The following is a 19,328-nucleotide window of genomic DNA, read 5'->3' as shown; positions in this document are numbered from 1 at the left end:
GAACCAAACGTTAGACGGTAGTGCTTGCTGTCTCATTGATATATTTTACAGCACTTAGCAGACGACTTGCAGAAGTGCGGTGAATTCGTTGTCGAAAAACATATCCTCACGGTAGTTGAAATAGGTTAGGGTCGAGGACAGAGGTATTCAAACTGCAGGGTGGGAGTTGGAGTGGGTGAGATGGAAAAAAAAAACAAAAAAAAAAACCCACCATTAAATGAATATACACCATTTCACCGAATGACCGTTTCAGACCCGCCAACATTTACACATTTTGTAAAATAATGGCTGTTCTAAAATGTTTAGTAACTTTTGAACCACTAATCCAAATCTGTACGCTTTAAAAAGTGGACATTCTCAACTTTTCACGTTTGTCTCATTTGGACGTTCGGATGCTCCGTAGTGAATGTGGATACGTCATGGTTATGCTATCGCTGTTGCTTAGTCCCACCCTCCCCGTGTCCAGATTGGTTCAAACTGTCATCTACTCCACCAATCGACAGGGTTGTTTTTTTTTTGGTGGGTAGAATTTCTCATTTGAGAGACACATCTCTTATTTACACATCTACATCGTCAGTAAATAATATACCTTTTTTTTTTTTTTGCATTGAAAAATGCCTAGAATAATATTGTAATAAACGACTGTAAGTTTAAGGAATGTTAGATGAAGACAAAATTTCATTTGGAAGTTTAAAACATCCAGGTATAACTTTCTAAAGAAAAAAATCCAAAACTTCAGGAGGTTTTGTTTGAGTTCACAGTAAAAATAAATAAATAAATAAATAAATAAATAAAACTTTCTGCCGTTTTTCTAAAAATTCTGGAATCATTCTTAGAGTAAATCATTCTCAGACGAAAAAAAAATACAAATCGCAAATTTAAATAAGCGTGATTGAAAATTCCAAATGATATATGGCACTTGATTCTGACTGCTAGAATAGGGTTTGGAAAAATAACAACATAAAAACATTACACGAGAGTCAGATTTCACCCCCCCCCAAAAAAAATCGATCTAGGTCTTTAAGGGTTAAAATGAGACGTATACAGTAAGTGTGCATGGACGTATATTCTATCTCACCTCTCTTTCTGCGTGAGATCTTCATTCATCTTGGTCAGCTGAGTAGAGCTGTCTCCGGATGACTTTATCAGCTCGCTGATGTTGTCTTCAAGCTTAGCTTTATCTTTGGTTAACTGCTCAAGCTTCTCTTCACCGGATTTCAACTTTGCCTCCAAACCTGAAAAGAAGAATAAAAAAAACAAAAAGAACTAAAAGCTTAATAACAGTGTTTCAGTTTGTTGGACAAGCAGAAAAGCCGATCGGGATCTGCACGGTCGTACCAGAAAGCTGAACCTTGAGCTTTTCGGATTCGCTGGAAAGAGACGCGCATTGTTCCTCCTTTTTACTGAGCGCCTCCTGTAACTCTGGAGGAAAGAAACAGGATAAGTAAATTCAACTGTCATTTCACTGGAAAATCTTGACGTATTATTGACATTTCATTATGTGCAGTTTATATTTAAACTAATAATATATTTTCTTTCTAAAGAACAATGATAAATCTAACACACGCAGACAGACATTCAGATGGCAAGCTCGTTTTCATTTTGTATTCCAACATTCTATCATTTTCCATCATTACTTAATCAATTATCGTAGAATTACAGTATTTCAGGGCCTCGTGCTAAATCTTGCTATATACTGAAAATTGGCTGTTTCATTCAATTTTCAGTTCAACTTCATAGAAAAAGAAATAAAATAGAGACTAGAGGAGAGAGAATAAAGGGAAAGAGATCTCTAAATCCATAAAACAGAACACGTACACGTCTGAAACGGAACAGAGACTGGGGAAAAAACCCAAACAAAATCCAAGCACACACTTACTCTGAACCGCTTGTGAGGACGCCGACTGTTCGTCTAAAGACGCTGTAACTTTTTCTTTCTACAAAACAAAAACAACTTAGCCACAGTGACTAGCAAGATACAGAAAAAGGTACAATTTATATATTTAGAGGGGAAAAAAGAAAGAAAAACAAAAAAAACACTTGCACAAAGACTTCCTGGCCAAAAAAAAAAAAAAAAAGTCGCTGTTTGGATTTAAATAAGCAAATACTTAAGAGCCTATGATTGGATCGTTATTCAAGTGATTAATATGTTTTCAGCTGGCAACAATTCTTTTACGCTTCTCATTTCTTAAACAACCATGTCGGAAGACGTGGGATGGTTGTGGAACAGATGTTACCGTGTTTCAGAAGGGACAAATTATTGGCCTGCATCAAGCAAAGAAAACAACTAAGGAGATTAAGGCTGAAATCCCTGGAATAGAGTTAAGAACTGTCCAGCATGTTAATAAATCCTGGAAGGAGAGCAGTGAACTGTCAACTTTGAGGAAGAAATGTGGTCGGAAAAATTTAATGTTTTTAAAAAAAAATCTTGAACGATCGTGATCGGAGATCTTTAAAACGCTAGAACTCACGGCTATGTTTAATAGTGAAACTAAGAACGTTTCCACACACACAATGTGACGAGAACTTACAGGATTGGGACTAAACAGCTGTGTGGCCTAATCAGTGTGAGACTAGTCAGATAAAAACGACTTCAGTTTGCTAGGGAGCATAAAGATTGGACTGTGGAGCAATGGAAAAAGGTCATGCGGTCTGATGAGTCCAGATTTACCCTATTCCAAAGCGATGGTGCGTCAGAGTAAGAAGGGAAGCACATGAAACAGTTGATATGGAGCAGGTTTTCCTTCTTTTTCTGGTCAATGAACTTGCTCATCCACTATTTAATTACAAATTAAATACTAATAGTCTGCCATAAAATGTACCCGGCTACTGATTTGTCCACCACCGTTTGATACAGCTCACACGATTAGAACCAAGAGTCACGCTTACATAACATTCGATAGAGAATATTTTCAGGTGGAAATACATTCCCTGACGTATACGATACGAAACATCCAAACCACCCACCACTACTAATAAACCAATCTCATACCAAATCAGAAAGCTCTTGCTCCAACGAGCTCTTGGTTTGTTGCAGTGAGGCCAGGTTCTGCTGCAGTCCATCCAGCTCCTTCTGCTTGCTGTTCAGCATGGACATCACCTCAGTAACCTTGGAGCCACAGCATAAAATGTGAATCGGAAGAGTACAGAAAACCTCCAACCAGATATCTTGAAAGGGCTATGGACATAAATGAGTATCCTACCTTTCCCTCTTGCACACGGGCCTCACGCTCTGCTTCCTCAACTCGAGCTAACAGACTTTGGTTATCCTGGTCACCTTGGCTCTGGTGAGAGCGAAGGGTCTGAATTAGAGCATTTTGCTCTTGGACCTCCCGAGCTTTCTCCTCCACCTGGTGTCCCAGTTTAGAGTTGTCCTCCTCTAGCTCTTTTACCCGGACCTCAGCGTTGTGCAGCTTGCCCAAAGCTTCCTCCAACTCGACCAGGTGCTGATCCTCGGCGCTCTCCAGGTTAGTGCGGAGAGATTCCACCAGACGCTCCTTCTCCTCCGTCACAGCATGCAGCTGCTTCCGAAGCTCATCGACATCTTGTGTCCACCTCTTGGCTTCGGCAGTGTGCTTAGCTAGGCTTTCTTCTAGCTGTCCTTTGTGCTGCAACTTTAGCCTTTCCAAAGTTTCTAGCAGCTTAACGAGCTCTCCGGAGTCTCCGGTCCCCGTACCTGAGGAGGCCTTAAGCTCTTCCATGGCTTGCTGGTGAGACGTGACGGCTGAAGCTAGCTTGGCTTGCCACAGCTCGATGGCATCCGCGTTCTCCTTTTCTGCCTCTGCCAATCGGGCATGAAGCTGCTCGTTATCTTTTGATAAAAGCGCCGAAGAGGCCTGGAGTTGAGCCAAAGCCTCGCGGTGTGCCACTGTTTCTGCCTCCAGCTTGGTACGCAAGGCAGCTAATGCTGTCTGATGGCTAGCAGCTTGAGAGGAGAGCTGGGTACGAAGCAAACCGAGCTCTTCCTGGAGGACTGGAGCTGCCGGGTCCCCAGTGGAAGTTCCTTGTCCAGGACCAACCTCCAAGTGTTGCCGAAGGGCAGCCACTTCCTTGTCCCTCAAAGCAAGGTCCCGTTCCAGTTCAAGGATGCGAGACTTCTCAGAGACTGTAGCAACCTAAAGACAGGGACAACCAGTAGTCTCACAGAAAAAAATGACAACACTTTCTAACAGTGTGCAACAGGAGTGTATCCAAGTATATGCGATCTCTTGAAAACCAAGAACACGAGTTCGTTAGCGAAGCAGGATTCAAGGGCGCGATCTAACAGGGAAAAGGAATACACGGATCCATTTCAGTGCTGCCAAGAGTTCCAACCAGACTAACTAGGTGGGGGTAGGTAGCGTACACCGCATCTTGTTTACAGTGTAATAAGTGGACGCGGGGGGGGGGGGGGGCAAACATTACAGGAGAAAGCTAGGAAAGCATTTCCTACACTAAACACATAATTTTGCTTTGCTATATGCTTCCTCTGGCACGAAGCTCATAAAACAAATGATCTTGTCAAAAGACAACTTGCTTAGGCTATAGTAACTAGCAAATACAAATAGATTTATTGATCAAACTTCAGAACTGGGCTAAAAAAAAATGGGAATAAATATCCTCATTAACCTACATCAGCAGAATATTTCATTTCAAGCTAGGAGTAAAAACAGCCTAAAAAAAAAAAATACTAAAAAAAAACCCCATCCCAGTCGTTAGCATTAAAAGCTTCATTAGCCTGAAATTATGAGGGTGTTACTATTTTCCGAAACCTACTGTGTGTAATTGTACAACTCTAGTAACCCAGTCAGACCTCAAACTTACAGCCATGTGCTTTAACTACTCAATTTTATCTACTAAATAAATTGCCAATAAACAAGTTTGTAAAAATGCAATCCGATATAAAGGGACATATTTCCCCCAGGTCTGAACAGGAATGGCTATAGAAAGGATTGGCATTTTTAAAATGGTTCATACGTAGGTAAATAACTATCTAAAATGCATCTGTGTAGAGAATTGTGTAAAACTTAAAGAACGCTCAATTTTCTTTTCATTTAATTTAAATCAAGGCACCGAACGAGCAGCCAGCGCTCTTTACAACTTCGTTTTGGCCCCGAAATATCCTGAGCGACCCGATCAAAGCGCACAGAGAGAGATCCATTACCCTAGAGTCTTCTAACTCCCTCTGGAGTTTCTCAGCTTTGGTCTTTTCAAAGAGCAGACTTTGCTCGAGCTCCTTAAGGAGGGCATGCTCCCGTCTGGTCTGCGTCTGTTAGTACAGAAGGGGGGGGTGAGAGGAAGAAAACACAACCAGTGCCACCATCACATGCCAGCCCAATGCACAAGGTGAGAAGAGGGAAGGAAAACAGGGTGAGGTGAGATGTCGCATGCAGGTAATGTAAAAATAAATAAATAAACAAACAAACAAACAAACAAATAAATAAATAAAAGGTGAGGATGCCTGAGAAACATTGTTGAGCTTGCCACGAGTAGAAAATGACACAAAGGGGCTTTTGGAAAGGATGAAATGTGTGAGTGAAGCGAGAACATAACACAAAGGCAACCCAATAAGGACAGAATCCTGGAGACCTTCACAGCTACTGAAGACTCGATTCAAAAGTTATTCTGTGAAAACTAGGATGGACTCGGACGAAAAAATAAAGATGGTTCCATTTAAAAACTATCGGAAAGTCGTGGCTAAATAAACTACCGATCGGTCGTAGCTTGATGTTTGATGGACGTTCACGATGTTAAGCCTTACCGTTACGTTATAAACGGATTTTAAAATATGATGCGTCATTCTTTACTGAACAGCTGGCAAACTGCTATGACATAAGAGGAATAAAACGCTATGAGACATGCTGTTATAGGAGAATAATCAGCTTTGAGTTTGAGAAGATAGATGGTCAGTTTCTTTCAATATCCAGCTCAGGGGATTTGAAATGAAACAGCGATCGCGGTTCAAGTGCACAATGTAAGCTTTTACTCTAATAGAGTCAGTATTTACGTCTACGCCGGAGGAATCGCAGCCCTTTTTTAGTAATGCGTGTCACTGCGTCTTTATATCACACACAGGAGAGTTAAAGAAATTTACAACTGGATTTTGTGAATACCAATGAAGAATTAAATCATCTTTTTTTAAATATACAATAGGCAGACATGACCAACGTTCACCATGTTGGCAAACATGAGTGGACACCTGACCATCACACCCATTTGTGCTTGTTGAACATGCTGTTCCAGATTTATTCCCACCTTCGATCTAATAATAACCTCCGCTCTTCTGGGAAAGCTTTCAACTAGATTTTGGAGTGTGGCTGTGGGGATTAGTGTTCATTCAGCTACATGAGCATTAGTGAGATCAGACACTCATGTTGGGTGAAGAGGTCTGAGGTGCAGTCGGTGTTCCAGTTCATCCCAAAGGTGTTCAGTGGGCTTGAGGTCAGGGTTCTTCCACTTCCATGGTTCATTTTCATGGCGGTCACGTTGTGGACAGAGGTATTGTCACGCTGGAACAGGTTTGGCCCTCTCGGTTCCAGTGAAGGGAAATTGTAATGCTACAGCACACAAAGACATTCAAGATAATTATGTGCTTTATGTGGAAGAACCGCATATGGGTGAGATGGTCAGGTGTCTACAAACTGTCGGCCATATTGTGTATTAGTGATGGTGTTTTATGCACGGCGAATGAGGTAAGTGTAACAACTGGTCACTTTTAAGAAGATTCTAATAGCCGTGCAGTAACATTATATTGTGGTTGGGTTTGACAGCTTTAAAATAAAAACATCTTCCAGTGCAATAACGTACACCACGTACATGGTGGACCTTTAACCAACCGAAAGTTGCTGTATTTCAGAGCACCACCATGGAATATAACCAGAATTTGGTAAACAACAGTGATTAGGTTAGGCAGTCAGTTAGTATTTATAAAATAAATAAATAAAGACTGGCTGCAAAGTGCAAATAAAATGACATTTAAATGGTGTAAAAGAAGCTGCGACTCACTTCATATAGATGTTTTTATGATAACGTAAGTTTCACTTTTTCTGTTTCGCTTCATTCGTCGTTTACCTACTACGCAAGGTTCCCATGGTTTCAGCTGTCGAGCACTGCACATTAAATGCGCTGGGATGTTAAGTATAACGATGTAATCACTTACAATCATCATTATTCAGTGCGCATACCAGCCAACGTCTCATGTGTAATACACATCAATAACATTTAAATAGTGTCCTGTGGCAGCTCGCTTCAGATAGCTTACTGTGCGTTCCCCTTGAACAAGGAAAAGTCGAGCACATGAACGCGTCTTCTTTGATGGTTTTGTTCACTGTTATAGTCGTGCGTCACAGACACTGCGTTCCATAAAGTTAGAGTAAGCCAGACTCGTGACAAGACGATAGACAGCTGAGGATTTCTGCGTTTCCCGTTAGTAGCCTTCACAAACATAAACGTTAGAAAACAGTCATTCATCCATTAGTCAGTCATTAGTTCACCGTGACCCTGACCAGGAAACCGTGATAAATATAGATGAATGGATGAATGAAGGAATGAAACTCTCTCACAACCAACGTACTGGTACCAAGTACCAAAGACACAACATAATGACTCTCTCAGGGATCCTTTGAAAATTAAGGCTTGTTACCTCCCAAAAACGATTTTATGTGAAATCATTTCTGATAGGAAAACACTGTCAGAGGGTTCCAAGTAGAACCTTTTAATGGTTACAGAAGATCAACTAAAGTGTTGGTCCAAAAGAAGCTATAACTGTTCATTACTTACCACTGTTTATTCTATACCGCTAGATTATAACTCTGTTTTTTTCCTCTATAACTTGGACACAGTTATTTAGCCTCTAACTCAATATTATACGTACATATATTTAAAATGTGTATATGTGTGTGATCATTAATATGACTAATAAATTTCATCATGTATTTCTCCAAGAATTAACATTACATTTGAAACCCATTTAAGTGTACTGCTGTTAATTATAATAAATAAATAAATAAATAAAATTCAAACCCCTGATCTATATTCAACTTTTGGGGGGTGGTGAAGAGGAAAGTGCGGAGGAAATACGAAAAGGAGATGCAGGAGGAATGAAAAATAATGAGGGGATTTTTTTTTCGGGATCGCTACAGTACACTACAGAAACTCACACCTACAATGGACTGCATGCGACATCTGAAAACTCAAGATTCAGATACTGAAAGGCTGTTGCTCAAAAGTGAGAACGTAATCCGCATCGACCAGCCTCTTTACCTCCAAGTCTCCTTTGGTAATACAAGCCTCTTCCACACGAAACTGAAGGTCCTCCACTCTTCTGTTGGTGGAGAAAAAGCTTTAATTAGATCCAGTATCAAATTGAACCAGACATCTGCTCTTGTTCCTTATAAATAATAAATTGAACAGAAATGGTCCAAGTGTCTTTTGCATTCATAGGGCCGGCATGACACCAAGGGGATGGGGGGGGGTTTTGGGGCGGGGGTCGCCAAACTCCCAAAGGGATGCAAAACATCTTCAAGATCTTATTTCTGCTAAGGGGGGGAGAAAGGAGGCCAAGGGTGTACTTACTTTTTCCACAGAAGAATATCACATCTATTGATATTTCTGTTGAATAAATGATTGAAAAACGCTCATTTTCCTTGTGGTTCTGTTCAAGTATATCAACTTTATTAACAGGCACTGTTTCAAAGATGATCAAATGTTTGCTTGTCCAAATATGTTTAAAAAAAAATTATTAAAAAAATAAATAAATAAAACCATCAGGTTTTTCACGCTATGGGGTAGGGCGGATAGACGGAAGCACTTTCCGGTCTGATGAGACCAAGATAGAACTTTTTGGACATAATTCTAAATTATGTGTTTGGCACAAAAAAAAAAAAAGACCGTTTCCCACGGCGAAGCATGGTGGCGGCAGCATCACGCTACGAGGCTGATTCTCTTCAGCTGCGACTGGGGAATCACGGAGAACTTAAAATACTTAATCTATTTTTGCACAAAACCTGCAGGTCCACTACGCGGCTGAAGAGGAAGAAAAATTTCACCTTCGTTGCTACACTGCTCTTTGATGGTTATTAAACCGAGAACTGATTACGGTCACGAATATAACTCGTATTTCACACTTTTATCCCAGTGAGACTTGATATGCGAATTTTAGCAAACGTTCAAATTTATACAGTAGGATAATCATCAAGAAATATTTAATAAAATTAAGCAAACTGCACTTATTTCGGCCTATAGGCATCCCAGCATCCCTTATAAAAGCCATTTATATCTACCAGCCATCCCCATCCAGAATCTTCCACCTGTCCATCTCACCTCCTCTCTTCCTCTAGCTGATTCAAAAGCTCCACCTTGTCCCTGTCTGCAGCTTCCACCAGGGCACGCAGCTGATCCATTTTGGCCTCCATCTCCGCCACATACTGTACACATAAATATAAAAATAAATATAAATAAATTTAAAAAACCCACATGTAAAAACTGATACTGAAATGAAAGCACCTAAAAATATATTGATCATCAAAATAAAGCACATATTCTATTTAAATATGATACGAGTTTAGTCCAAAGTGTTACCCTAACTACGTCGGTTGTAAAAGTTCCTGACCTGTTCTTGACCTTCTCGGAGAATGCTGAGCTCCTGCTCCACTTCTCCTACTTGGCTGGTGGCTTTAGCGACCTCGGCCCGCTCCAGGTCGCGCTCAGCAAGGAGCTGCTCGATGTGCTGCTGCTTCTCCTTCAGCGCCTCCTGCAGCGCGGTGGTCCCCGAAATCTTACGCGTGTACCGTGATGACGTCTCCGTCAGCTAAAAAAAAAGGGGGGGGGGGGGGGGGGACGTAAAAGACTGGTTATACTGTGAATAAAATCTCAATTTATATTAGATATTTTCACAAAGCACAGTTTGCCTTCATCGTTAGCGCAACAACATACACTAGATTTACATCACATAGCAACACAAGGTATCAGTTATTTGTACTTTTCATTTTAAGGTAAATATATTTATGGTTTATTGGACAAAATCCAAATTTTCCATCTCTTTTGGCCTTTTGTTTGCTAGAATTTATCCTCTGTGATAGCCCATGGGTTTATCCAGGACATCACACATATGACATCACAACTTCGTCTAATGAGTGTAAAAGCAGGTTCAGAGCGAGCGTGACTCACCAGACCGCTGCGGCTGGGCTTGCCGCTCACAGATGAGGCCACAGAACTCATGGAGCTGATCGAGGAAGCGCTCGGGCTCCGTTTCAAACCTGCCGGCGTGGTCACCTTCCGCGCTGTTGCCTTCGCCTTGGCTGGAGTAGTGGAAGGGAAGCCGATGCGCGTCACTTTGTGCACTGGGGCAAAAAGGCCGTACTTGGGCTGACACTGGAAGTACCTAGAACCACATTGATTAAGATGTGCTTGCTACTCATACATCTTGGGCAGCAAAAAGTGCAAACATTACTGTATTCGAATACTTGTGTACCTGGTTCCAGCCACTGCACCATCGTTTTTCCCTAATGGCTCATCCAGCTCGACTCCACACCACTCGCCTTTGGCAAAATCTGTTTCCCCTAAGAAGCGTACTACACCAGCTTTTGTACCACCAACCTACGACATAGATAGCGAACGTTAATACAGAAATGAATACGCGGTTAGTAGTTAGTAAAAATAGTTTTTTAAATATTCCGAACGTGTAACTTTGGTAACAGTAACTCCAGCAAAGGACAGGTCACATCACAGCATTTTACTTAGTGGACATTCTCACCAGGACACGATCGCCCATCTTCAGCTCCCGTTCTCCTTTCTTCACTGAGCCTGCCTCTGATAGGTTGGACACAGATTCGGAATTAGAGCAAGTCAGGTTCGAGGCGGGATTGGTAGATTTGTTGGTTTCTGCGCTGGCTGCTGGAGCGGCTGCTGGTGCCGTCTGTGGTGCCGTCTGTGGTGCCGTCGTGGAGGGTGTTGGAGATGCAGGCGCTGTTGTCGTTCCATTAGCTTCACCCTCAGTCCTAGAAAGCTTGGAAGGTCTTGTAAAAATACCCCTCAACGGCTCGGATTGAAAGTAGCGCACTCCTGCCACCGAACCATCGTTTTTTCCTATTGGCTCGTCCAACACAATGCCGGCCCATTGTCCCGGGGCGAACTGGGTCTCTCCCAGGAACTGAACGCAGCCTGCCTTGTTCCCATTCACCCACACTCGGTCCCCGACTTTAAACTCTTCAGCTGCGTCCTGGTTTTCAGATGACGCTTTGTCACCTGGAACTGCTTTAGCAGCAGCTAATCAAATGAAAGACAAGAAGAAGAAAAAATAGACTATATTAAACTTGGCCGAATGGGCGAGAATTCATTTTAAGGAATTTTTTTAATAAAAAGATGGATTATTTGGAAGTATTTTGTCCAAATTTCTGGCATACGCGGTACCAAAGCAGAACCGGACTTACTTGACGGGGATGTCTTCGTGGTCCCGGTCCCAGCTGGTTTACTGATCTTGCTGGGGGCTTTGAGCCCGCTGGGCTTGGCCGTACTCATAATTCCTCTGCTTGTTCCTTGTCAGCTGGCGTTGCTTCGTTACAAAACATTGACTCTGTCTTAGAACTTGCAGCACCACGTTTACAGTTTTACAAGAGGGACTGTAAAAAAATAAAATTAAAAAAAAAAAGGAAGTGGGCTAAGAAACGTGATGACTCTGCAACGAGAGTGAAAAGGAAAGAAAGCAATCATCAGCACAAATCAACCGCAGGAAGTCGACTGAAGAAAAGTGACAGGTTTTAGATAGAACAAGAAATGCAGATGTTCTCTTAAAACACACTGTGGAATTTCATGAAGTCTGAAAGCTTCTCATTTTTTGGGTCTGGGACCCTGGGGCCCTGGAATTTGACGGCACCTTCTAACAAATAAGAATGCAGTTGTTCTCTGCCGTATAAATTCACACATGAAAGGATGTACCGGGTGTTCTGGGCACTGCTGGATCGGAGGTCCCTAATCTAGACTGTATCTAGGGCAGTATTGAGGGCAGTGGTGGCTTGGCAGTTAAGGCTCTGCCAGTGCCCTTGAAAAAGGCCCTTAACCCTCTCTGCTCCAGAGGCGCTGTATCATGGCTGAACCTGCGCTCTGACCCCAGCTTCCTGACATTCTGGGGTATGCGAAGATAAAGAATTTCACTTTGCTGTAATGTATATCATAAATAATTATCATAGTTGTGTGGGTCTGTATGATTTCATTTCGCAGAAAGGCAGCTCTGTCGCTGCTCTGAAGTCAGACCACACACAGGAGCTACTGTGGTGAAGCGCCAAGGCGTAAGTGAGGCCCGCTCAAGTATATTTGGTCTTGCTGAAAATAAATAAATAAATAAATGTTAAAAAAAAATCAGGCAGGCTTCATTTTCAAAAAGAAAACTCAAAGTCTGAACATGCTTCTGAAGCATTTCTGGACACCTGTGAGAGCAGGTTTCAATCCACACGGGCTACACCGGAGGAGTGGTTCGAGGCGAGTCAGACTCAAGCCTGCCCTTGTTTTACACTCGCATGAGTAATGCCGTGTTCAGCGGCTGTGTTCTGCAGAAGTGTGGAAGCCGCAGTGTTTCAAACAGCACCGAACGCTGACAGCGGGTTGCTTTATGACGAATCACAAAGAACTTGAGCTCCTGTATGTAATCCGGTATGACCGAAGCCATCAAATCAAGTTTTTGAGAAACTGACACTCCTAAAAAGCTAAACAAGATCAGGCAAGGCCAGACCGAGGCGACCGAACGAGTCCGTTTAAAGTCACGTGTCTGCAAAACCAGACTCGGTAAAACTCAAAGACCAGAGCTAATTAAAAATCAGAGATTTTTGTGTGAACCGTGTGTGATAAGACACAGTATGTATGATGTACTTCTTGAAGGTGGGGTAGGAAAACACGCCCGACATGTTGGGTGACGTCCTGCTGGAACATGTTTTGTGAATAATCTGCTAAACTTTTATTATTAATAAGGAAAATAGTGTCCATAATGAAGCACCAAAGAGCAGTTGTGTTCATTTTAATGACTGAAGCAGTGTAGTAAAGCGTGCCGTTATAAGCATGCGTGTAAAACAAACGAACGTATAAAAAAAAACCCCTAACGGAGTAGTCCCACGATGTGACACGAGTAGTCATGTGATAAAGCGGATCCTGAATCCTGACTGAGTGTACGATCACGGTGTATTTTGCCTGTGGAGAACGATTCCGACAGTCGCGCAGGAAGAATTACAAATGGACAAATTTAGAGGCGTCTCCGATAATCTGTGCCAAGAGTGGCTTCTCAAACAGGACTCTAAGCGCATAAGGCACACATTTGATTCTGAGGGAAACACACCTTCTGATTCACTTCATCAGTCACACTTCGACCGAATTCCAAAACTTCACTCGTCCGACACCCAGAAAAAGACTGCCGACGTTCGCTAACGACAACTTTTCATTTGGTGTGGCCCAACTGGTTCATGCATTTCTTGATGACGTGGTGCTCTGTACTCTTTTCCGAATCCTGCCGCACTACGTATGTGCACTCAGGACATGGCCTCGCTGTTCGTAGGATGTGCGTTAAATAGTTATATTAAGGAGCTTGAACGGATGAGACACAATATTTCTACAATGAGCAAAACGGCTGTATAACTCGCATATATAAAACACCTGAAGACGGCTCATCACATGCACATAAGGTCTACACGTACACTACCGGTCAAAAGTTTAGACACTCATTCTTTATTTTTATTTCCTTCCCACATTTTAGAATATTAATAATAATGTCAAGACTCTGGAATAACATAAGTGGAACTACGGGAATTAGGTTGTGATTAAAAAAAAAAAATCAAACTAAATCAAAATAATTTAGTATTTTAGCATCTTCATAGTAGACACCCTTTTTGCCTAGAATTTCCAGAAATGTATTCTTGGCATTTTCTCAACCGATTTCTTGAGGAATTTCCCCGAGATGCATTTTAAACAGTATTAAAGGAGTTCCCACCTACGCTGGATGCTTATCGGAATATTTCTCTCCGAGTCGTCCGTTTAAAAAGATTTTTTTTGTAAATAAAATGTTAGTTTTCTAATGAAAGACATGAATGAGTCAGCACGATTATATTTGTGTCTACGACACCGATTTCAAACATTTAATCATACACCTTCAGATCAAAAGCTTTTTAAGATCACGAGATACATTTCAGTCGCGCGTCTCCAAACATTTGACCGGTAGTGTACAACAAGCGAACCTCGCCACTCACGGCCAAACGTCTTTCTGAACAAGGGCACAAACTGAAGATGGCAGATCCAGGGGCATTATCATGAGAAGATGAAGACTGCAACTACATCAATTCGCCTGACTCAAGGACTCGATTCATTTCCATAAGTCTGATCAACGCACATGTTAAGCTTCTCATACTTATTACACGAGAGTGGGCTTTTGGCCTGCTTCTGGGTAAGCAGTACCGATCCGAAAAGGATGTCGTGCCAAAGAAACCATCAGTAAAATCTTGTCCAAACTCTGTCAAAATGCTGAGGAACAGTGTGCTATAGACTCTTATGATGGTATTCTTATGACCAGGTGTGTTAGAGAAGCGTATACAGGACTAGGACTAAGCTCTCCTGCTGTGCTTTCAAGCATTAACTCAATCTGAAGATCAGCCCATATTCCTGGCTGCACAAACCAGAGTCTGGCTGGTTGACATCAACGCAAGACAACGCAGAAGGAAACGTAAACTCCGTAGCGAAGCACGCTGATGATGATGTCATGACTGTTTTGGTTAGAGTTTATTACTTTATTAGGGCACACGACAGCAGCGTGCCTTATGGCAGGAAGTGAGAGCGCCAGGGGGTGTATTACAGAACGAACCTAACTTTTAGAATCCTCTCTTATCTGTTTCTTAACCGTGGTGATTTCACTTAGGACCTCATTTAGGATAAAAGCTATTACAGAATAACGTTTCCTAAGTGCATTATCTAGGAAAACAGTATTACAGAAGCATCCAAACCCCACTGGTGTCCTGACTTAAAACGTATTCGAAAGCTAACGATAACGGTCGCGTAACAATAGCCATGTCCGCTGTAGAACGCCGTTACGTTTATTAAACGACACGAGATGAAGAACTGATTGATGGTGGAAAGGCTTTTGGAGTACCCAGATGATGATGACAACTCACCGATAAATAATCACAGACTTCCACGAAATACGATAATGCGGTTAGAGCTAGAACTGCGACCAACATTACAGAAGCCAACGAAGCGTCACGGAGCATTACCAGTCATCGTGCAAGTGGTTTTACTATTCAACATACTCCGTTTTAATCGAACGTTCACATCACAGTTGTTGGTTGTAGTTGGTTGCTTGGTAACAGAGCTGAAGGTTGATTATCGAGCTCGACGGAGCAGTTTGAGATAAGAGAAGATTTTGTAAGATAAGAGAAGATAAGAATCCTAAATAAGTTCAGATTTGTTTCTGTACTACGAATTTGTGGAAAAAATCCTAAAATCCTAATTTAACTGACCAGATTTTAACTTTTCTGAGGGCAGGATCTTCAGGACAATGAAGTGTCTTCAAAGACACTTAACACCTCATGTCAATATCTGAATTCTGAGACCATCTGTTTAATGCAGGTTTCAGATTGACACTTTTTATCTAGACACCAAATAACGTACTTCTCATCATCTACATCATATAAACTACTGGCCATCATCTACTGCCCATCATCCACATTATGTACTGCCAATCATCCACATCATCTACTGCCCATCATCCACATCACCCACTGCCCATCATCCACATCGTCTACATCATCTACTGCCCATCATCCACATCACCCACTGCCTATCATCCACTGCCCATCATCCACATCGTCTACATCACCCACTGCCCATCATCCACATCACCCACTGCCCATCATCCACATCACCCACTGCCCATCATCCACATCGTCTACATCATCTACTGCCCATCATCCACATCACCCGCTGCCCATCATCCACATCACCCACTGCCCATCATCCACATCATCCACTGCCCATCATCCACATCGTCTACATCATCTACTGCCCATCATCCACATCACCCACTGCCCATCATCCACATCCCATCATCCACATCGTCTACATCATCTACTGCCCATCATCCACTGCCCATCATCCACATCCCATCATCCACATCGTCTACATCATCTACTGCCCATCATCTACATCGTCTACATCATCTACTGCCCATCATCCACATCATCTACTGACCATCATCCACAGCATCTACATCATGTACTGCCCATCATCTACATCATGTACTGCCCGTCATCCACATCATCTCACTTTAAGTGTAAAGATGAAATTCTGCTCCTGAATCACACACTCTAATGTATTATTATCAGGATTATTTTATGTTAGTATGAGATCTGTAAAACACCCAAACATGGAGTTGGTGTCACGTCCTTGTGAGATTCCCGTAAGACTGAACTGTTAGGCTGTGTGGTACCACTTTACAAAATAAAGGGTGGGGTTGTTCCTCGCCTGAGCAATTACCTCTGGTTTGATTGTTTGTTTGTTTGTCTGTCATCTAAATCTACCAACCATCTGGATTACTGTAAAGCTGCTTTGGGACGATGTGTGTTGTTAAACTATCTTTTTTAAAACACTTTTTTTTTTTTTAAGTCAAGCTGCTAGTGTCATTTGTAAGTCGCTTTGGATAAAAGCGTCTGCTAAGCGAATAAATGTAAATGTAGTGTTTTTCATGGTCTTCACCAGGACCATGAAGCTGTATCCTGCCTCAGTTAGAAGTCAGACAAATGAGGCAAAAACAGTTAACAGGCAAACATAAAAGCTATTTAACAGTCGCTTCCAGAGAACCAGGACAGTTCTGACTGACTGTAAACATATACACTGGCTTTCTATTTACAGCAGGTGAGAAAGTCCAGCACCACAGGCTCTGTGAGTGTGTGAGAGAGAGAGAGAGTGAGAGTGTGTGTGTGTGTGTGTGTGTGTGTGTGTGTGTTGACCTGACACACAGCTCAGACATTCCGCAATGTCACTTCTTCTCCCATGCTAACCGTCTGCCTGGCCACGTCTGTCCACGCGCACGCACGCGCGCGCGGTGCTAACTTGAAAGAGAAGATAACTAGCTAACGTTATCTAGCCTGCAAGCTACGGTTAGCATTTTCCGGGAAATTCCTTCACCTAGCTAAGCTAGCAGGGTTTTTTTTTTCCTTTTGATCTGAATCAGATTCCAGCTCAATCCTCTTTAAAACGCGACAGGCGCCTTAATCCGATTCCGAGGTCATTTATTTACCTGTTAAATCCCGAGGAAACGGGTAGCTCTACGCGCGCGAGCGGGATTAATCCCTCTGACTTTTAGAGGTTTTAACCGGAGAACTTCAGAGAGGCGGCGCGGTGACGTGCTCGAGCAGCGACGCTGCGTCCTGAACCGCACGCTCGAGCACTAAGTAGTGTGCTAGAGTACGTTAGTACTAATAAGGGCTTTCGTGACGTCCACACGTGAGGGAGTGGTCGGTTTTATTCGTCGTATGAGATCAAAAGTCTAATGGGTTTGTCCCTTATTATTATTATTATTATTATTATTATTATTATTATTATTATTAAAGGGTGTTACTAGGGGTGTGATGACACCCTTCGGTTATGAGTCGATTCAGAATTTATGATTTATTTATTTTTTGATGACGACCTGAATTCTAAAGTGAAGACTAAATTCTGATATGAATATAAATCATAAACAGTGCAAAACATGTCTGTTTTTGTCTGTTTAAAACTAAACCATTGCTATGAACTAAAGTTTTAATGTTGTAAACAAGACGTACAGCAGGTTCACCGTATCTTAAAAATAAATACATAAATAAACATAGAAATTCTCACCGAAAAACGTACTGGAATAAAGTTGGTGTGAAGTTGGACGTTCGATATTCGCAGATATGCGGAAATTAAGGGACCGTCTCTAAAGTTACATACGACATTGTTAAACACGTTTTTAACTTCAATAGCATTTGAAAGGAATGACTGACAGTCATATAACCAACTGGAAAGTGTTCATGTAGGTGTCAGGTATGACACACACCTCTTAGATTTTTGATATTTAACAAAATAAGCTATTAAATCATATGTAAATATTGTCATGTATTTCATTACTGCATGGGCCCTTACACAAAATATACCATCATTTAAAGCTCAATAGTATTTGAAGGAATGATGTGCAGTCACAAAATCGACTGGAAAGTGTTCTAGGTGTCAGGTATGACGCACACCTTTTAGATTTTTGATTTTATATATATATATATATATATATATATATATACACACACACACACATATACAGTATACAGGTCTATAATGTTAATGTGGGTTTCCTCTGGGTTCTCTGGTTTCCTCCCCCCTCGCACAAGCATGACAGTAGGTGGATTGGCTATGCTAAATTGCTGCTGGGGTGAATACGTGTGTATGTGGGCACGGCGCTTTGTAATAGACTGGAGTGACATCTAGGGTTTAGAGTTCACGACATGGACCAGGATGAAGCACTTACTGAAAGTGAGAGTGAATAAATTTCTTCATGTTGCTGTCCTTGGTAAACCGGTTTTGCTAATGAATAAGGTTATGGTTGGACATTTAGTTGCAGTCTATTATGTGGTAAGTCATTCTCAAAAATTGGGTTGGGTTAGTTTTATATTCAGAGGTGGAGTAGTGGAATTATTACCGGAGCACCTTTGGGATTTGAGTCTTGCCTGAATCTGTTATGTCAGTCATTTTTAATGGCTGAGCATACATGTCTGCAGAGTACGGTGTATTTTACCTTCTGTAAAATGACCAGTAAAAAAACCCCAGGTAGTGCACTATACAACAAAAAAGTTTGTGGACAGCTGACCATGACACCCATATGTGCATCTTCCCCAAAATGTTACCACAAAGTTGGAAGCACCCAATTTTACAGGATGTCTTTGTATGCTGTAGCATTAAGATTTCCCTTCAATGAAACCAAGAAGTTCAAACCGGTTCCAGCATGATGATGCGCCTGTGCGAGGTCAATGAAGACATAGCGGCTGTGGCTCAAGTGGTAGAACGGGTTGTCCATTAATCGTAGGGTTGGTGGTTCGATTCCCGGCCCACGTGAGTCCACATGCCGAAGTGTCCTTGGGCAAGACACTGAACCCCAAGTTGCTCCCGATGGCAAGTTAGCGCCTTCATGGCAGCTCTGCTACCGTTGGTGCGTGAATGGGTGAATGAGACACAATGTAAAGCATTTTGGATAAAAGCGCTATTTAGGTGCAGACCATTTGCCATTTACATGGTTACCAATATTGGTTTGGATGAACTTGAGTGGTCTGCACACACTTGAGAGCCCTGACCTCAAACCCCCTGAATACCTTAGA

At 42.0% G+C, this 19,328-nt stretch overlaps 1 protein-coding gene across 5 annotated transcripts in view; it reads right to left on the bottom strand.

Moving 5' to 3' along the window:
• clip1a (CAP-GLY domain containing linker protein 1a) overlaps positions 1 to 17,352 on the bottom strand; it is a 32,626-nt gene extending 15,274 nt beyond the window's left edge. For 2 of the 5 annotated variants that reach the window (XM_053654123.1, XM_053654125.1), the window contains exons 1-14: positions 17,243 to 17,352; positions 11,409 to 11,653; positions 10,733 to 11,244; positions 10,451 to 10,575; positions 10,147 to 10,360; positions 9,590 to 9,787; positions 9,301 to 9,404; positions 8,242 to 8,302; positions 5,144 to 5,248; positions 3,204 to 4,115; positions 2,993 to 3,109; positions 1,880 to 1,937; positions 1,339 to 1,422; positions 1,079 to 1,235 (exon numbers count right to left, since the gene is read on the bottom strand). In XM_053654123.1, the coding sequence (XP_053510098.1) occupies positions 1,079 to 1,235; positions 1,339 to 1,422; positions 1,880 to 1,937; positions 2,993 to 3,109; positions 3,204 to 4,115; positions 5,144 to 5,248; positions 8,242 to 8,302; positions 9,301 to 9,404; positions 9,590 to 9,787; positions 10,147 to 10,360; positions 10,451 to 10,575; positions 10,733 to 11,244; positions 11,409 to 11,496 (2,735 nt within the window). In that variant the 5' untranslated portion in view covers positions 11,497 to 11,653; positions 17,243 to 17,352. Of the gene's footprint in view, positions 1 to 1,078; positions 1,236 to 1,338; positions 1,423 to 1,879; positions 1,938 to 2,992; positions 3,110 to 3,203; positions 4,116 to 5,143; positions 5,249 to 8,241; positions 8,303 to 9,300; positions 9,405 to 9,589; positions 9,788 to 10,146; positions 10,361 to 10,450; positions 10,576 to 10,732; positions 11,245 to 11,408; positions 14,664 to 17,242 lie in introns of those variants that run through there. The other 3 variants (XM_053654127.1, XM_053654126.1, XM_053654124.1) reach the window with 3 other exon arrangements.
• Between the last annotated feature and the right edge of the window lie 1,976 nt (positions 17,353 to 19,328).

This window comes from Ictalurus furcatus, chromosome 22 (assembly GCF_023375685.1).
Source record: "Ictalurus furcatus strain D&B chromosome 22, Billie_1.0, whole genome shotgun sequence".
Lineage (NCBI taxonomy): Eukaryota > Metazoa > Chordata > Actinopteri > Siluriformes > Ictaluridae > Ictalurus > Ictalurus furcatus.
Note: the sequence above shows the minus strand (reverse complement) of the source record. Positions and strands in the feature narration are given on the sequence as shown.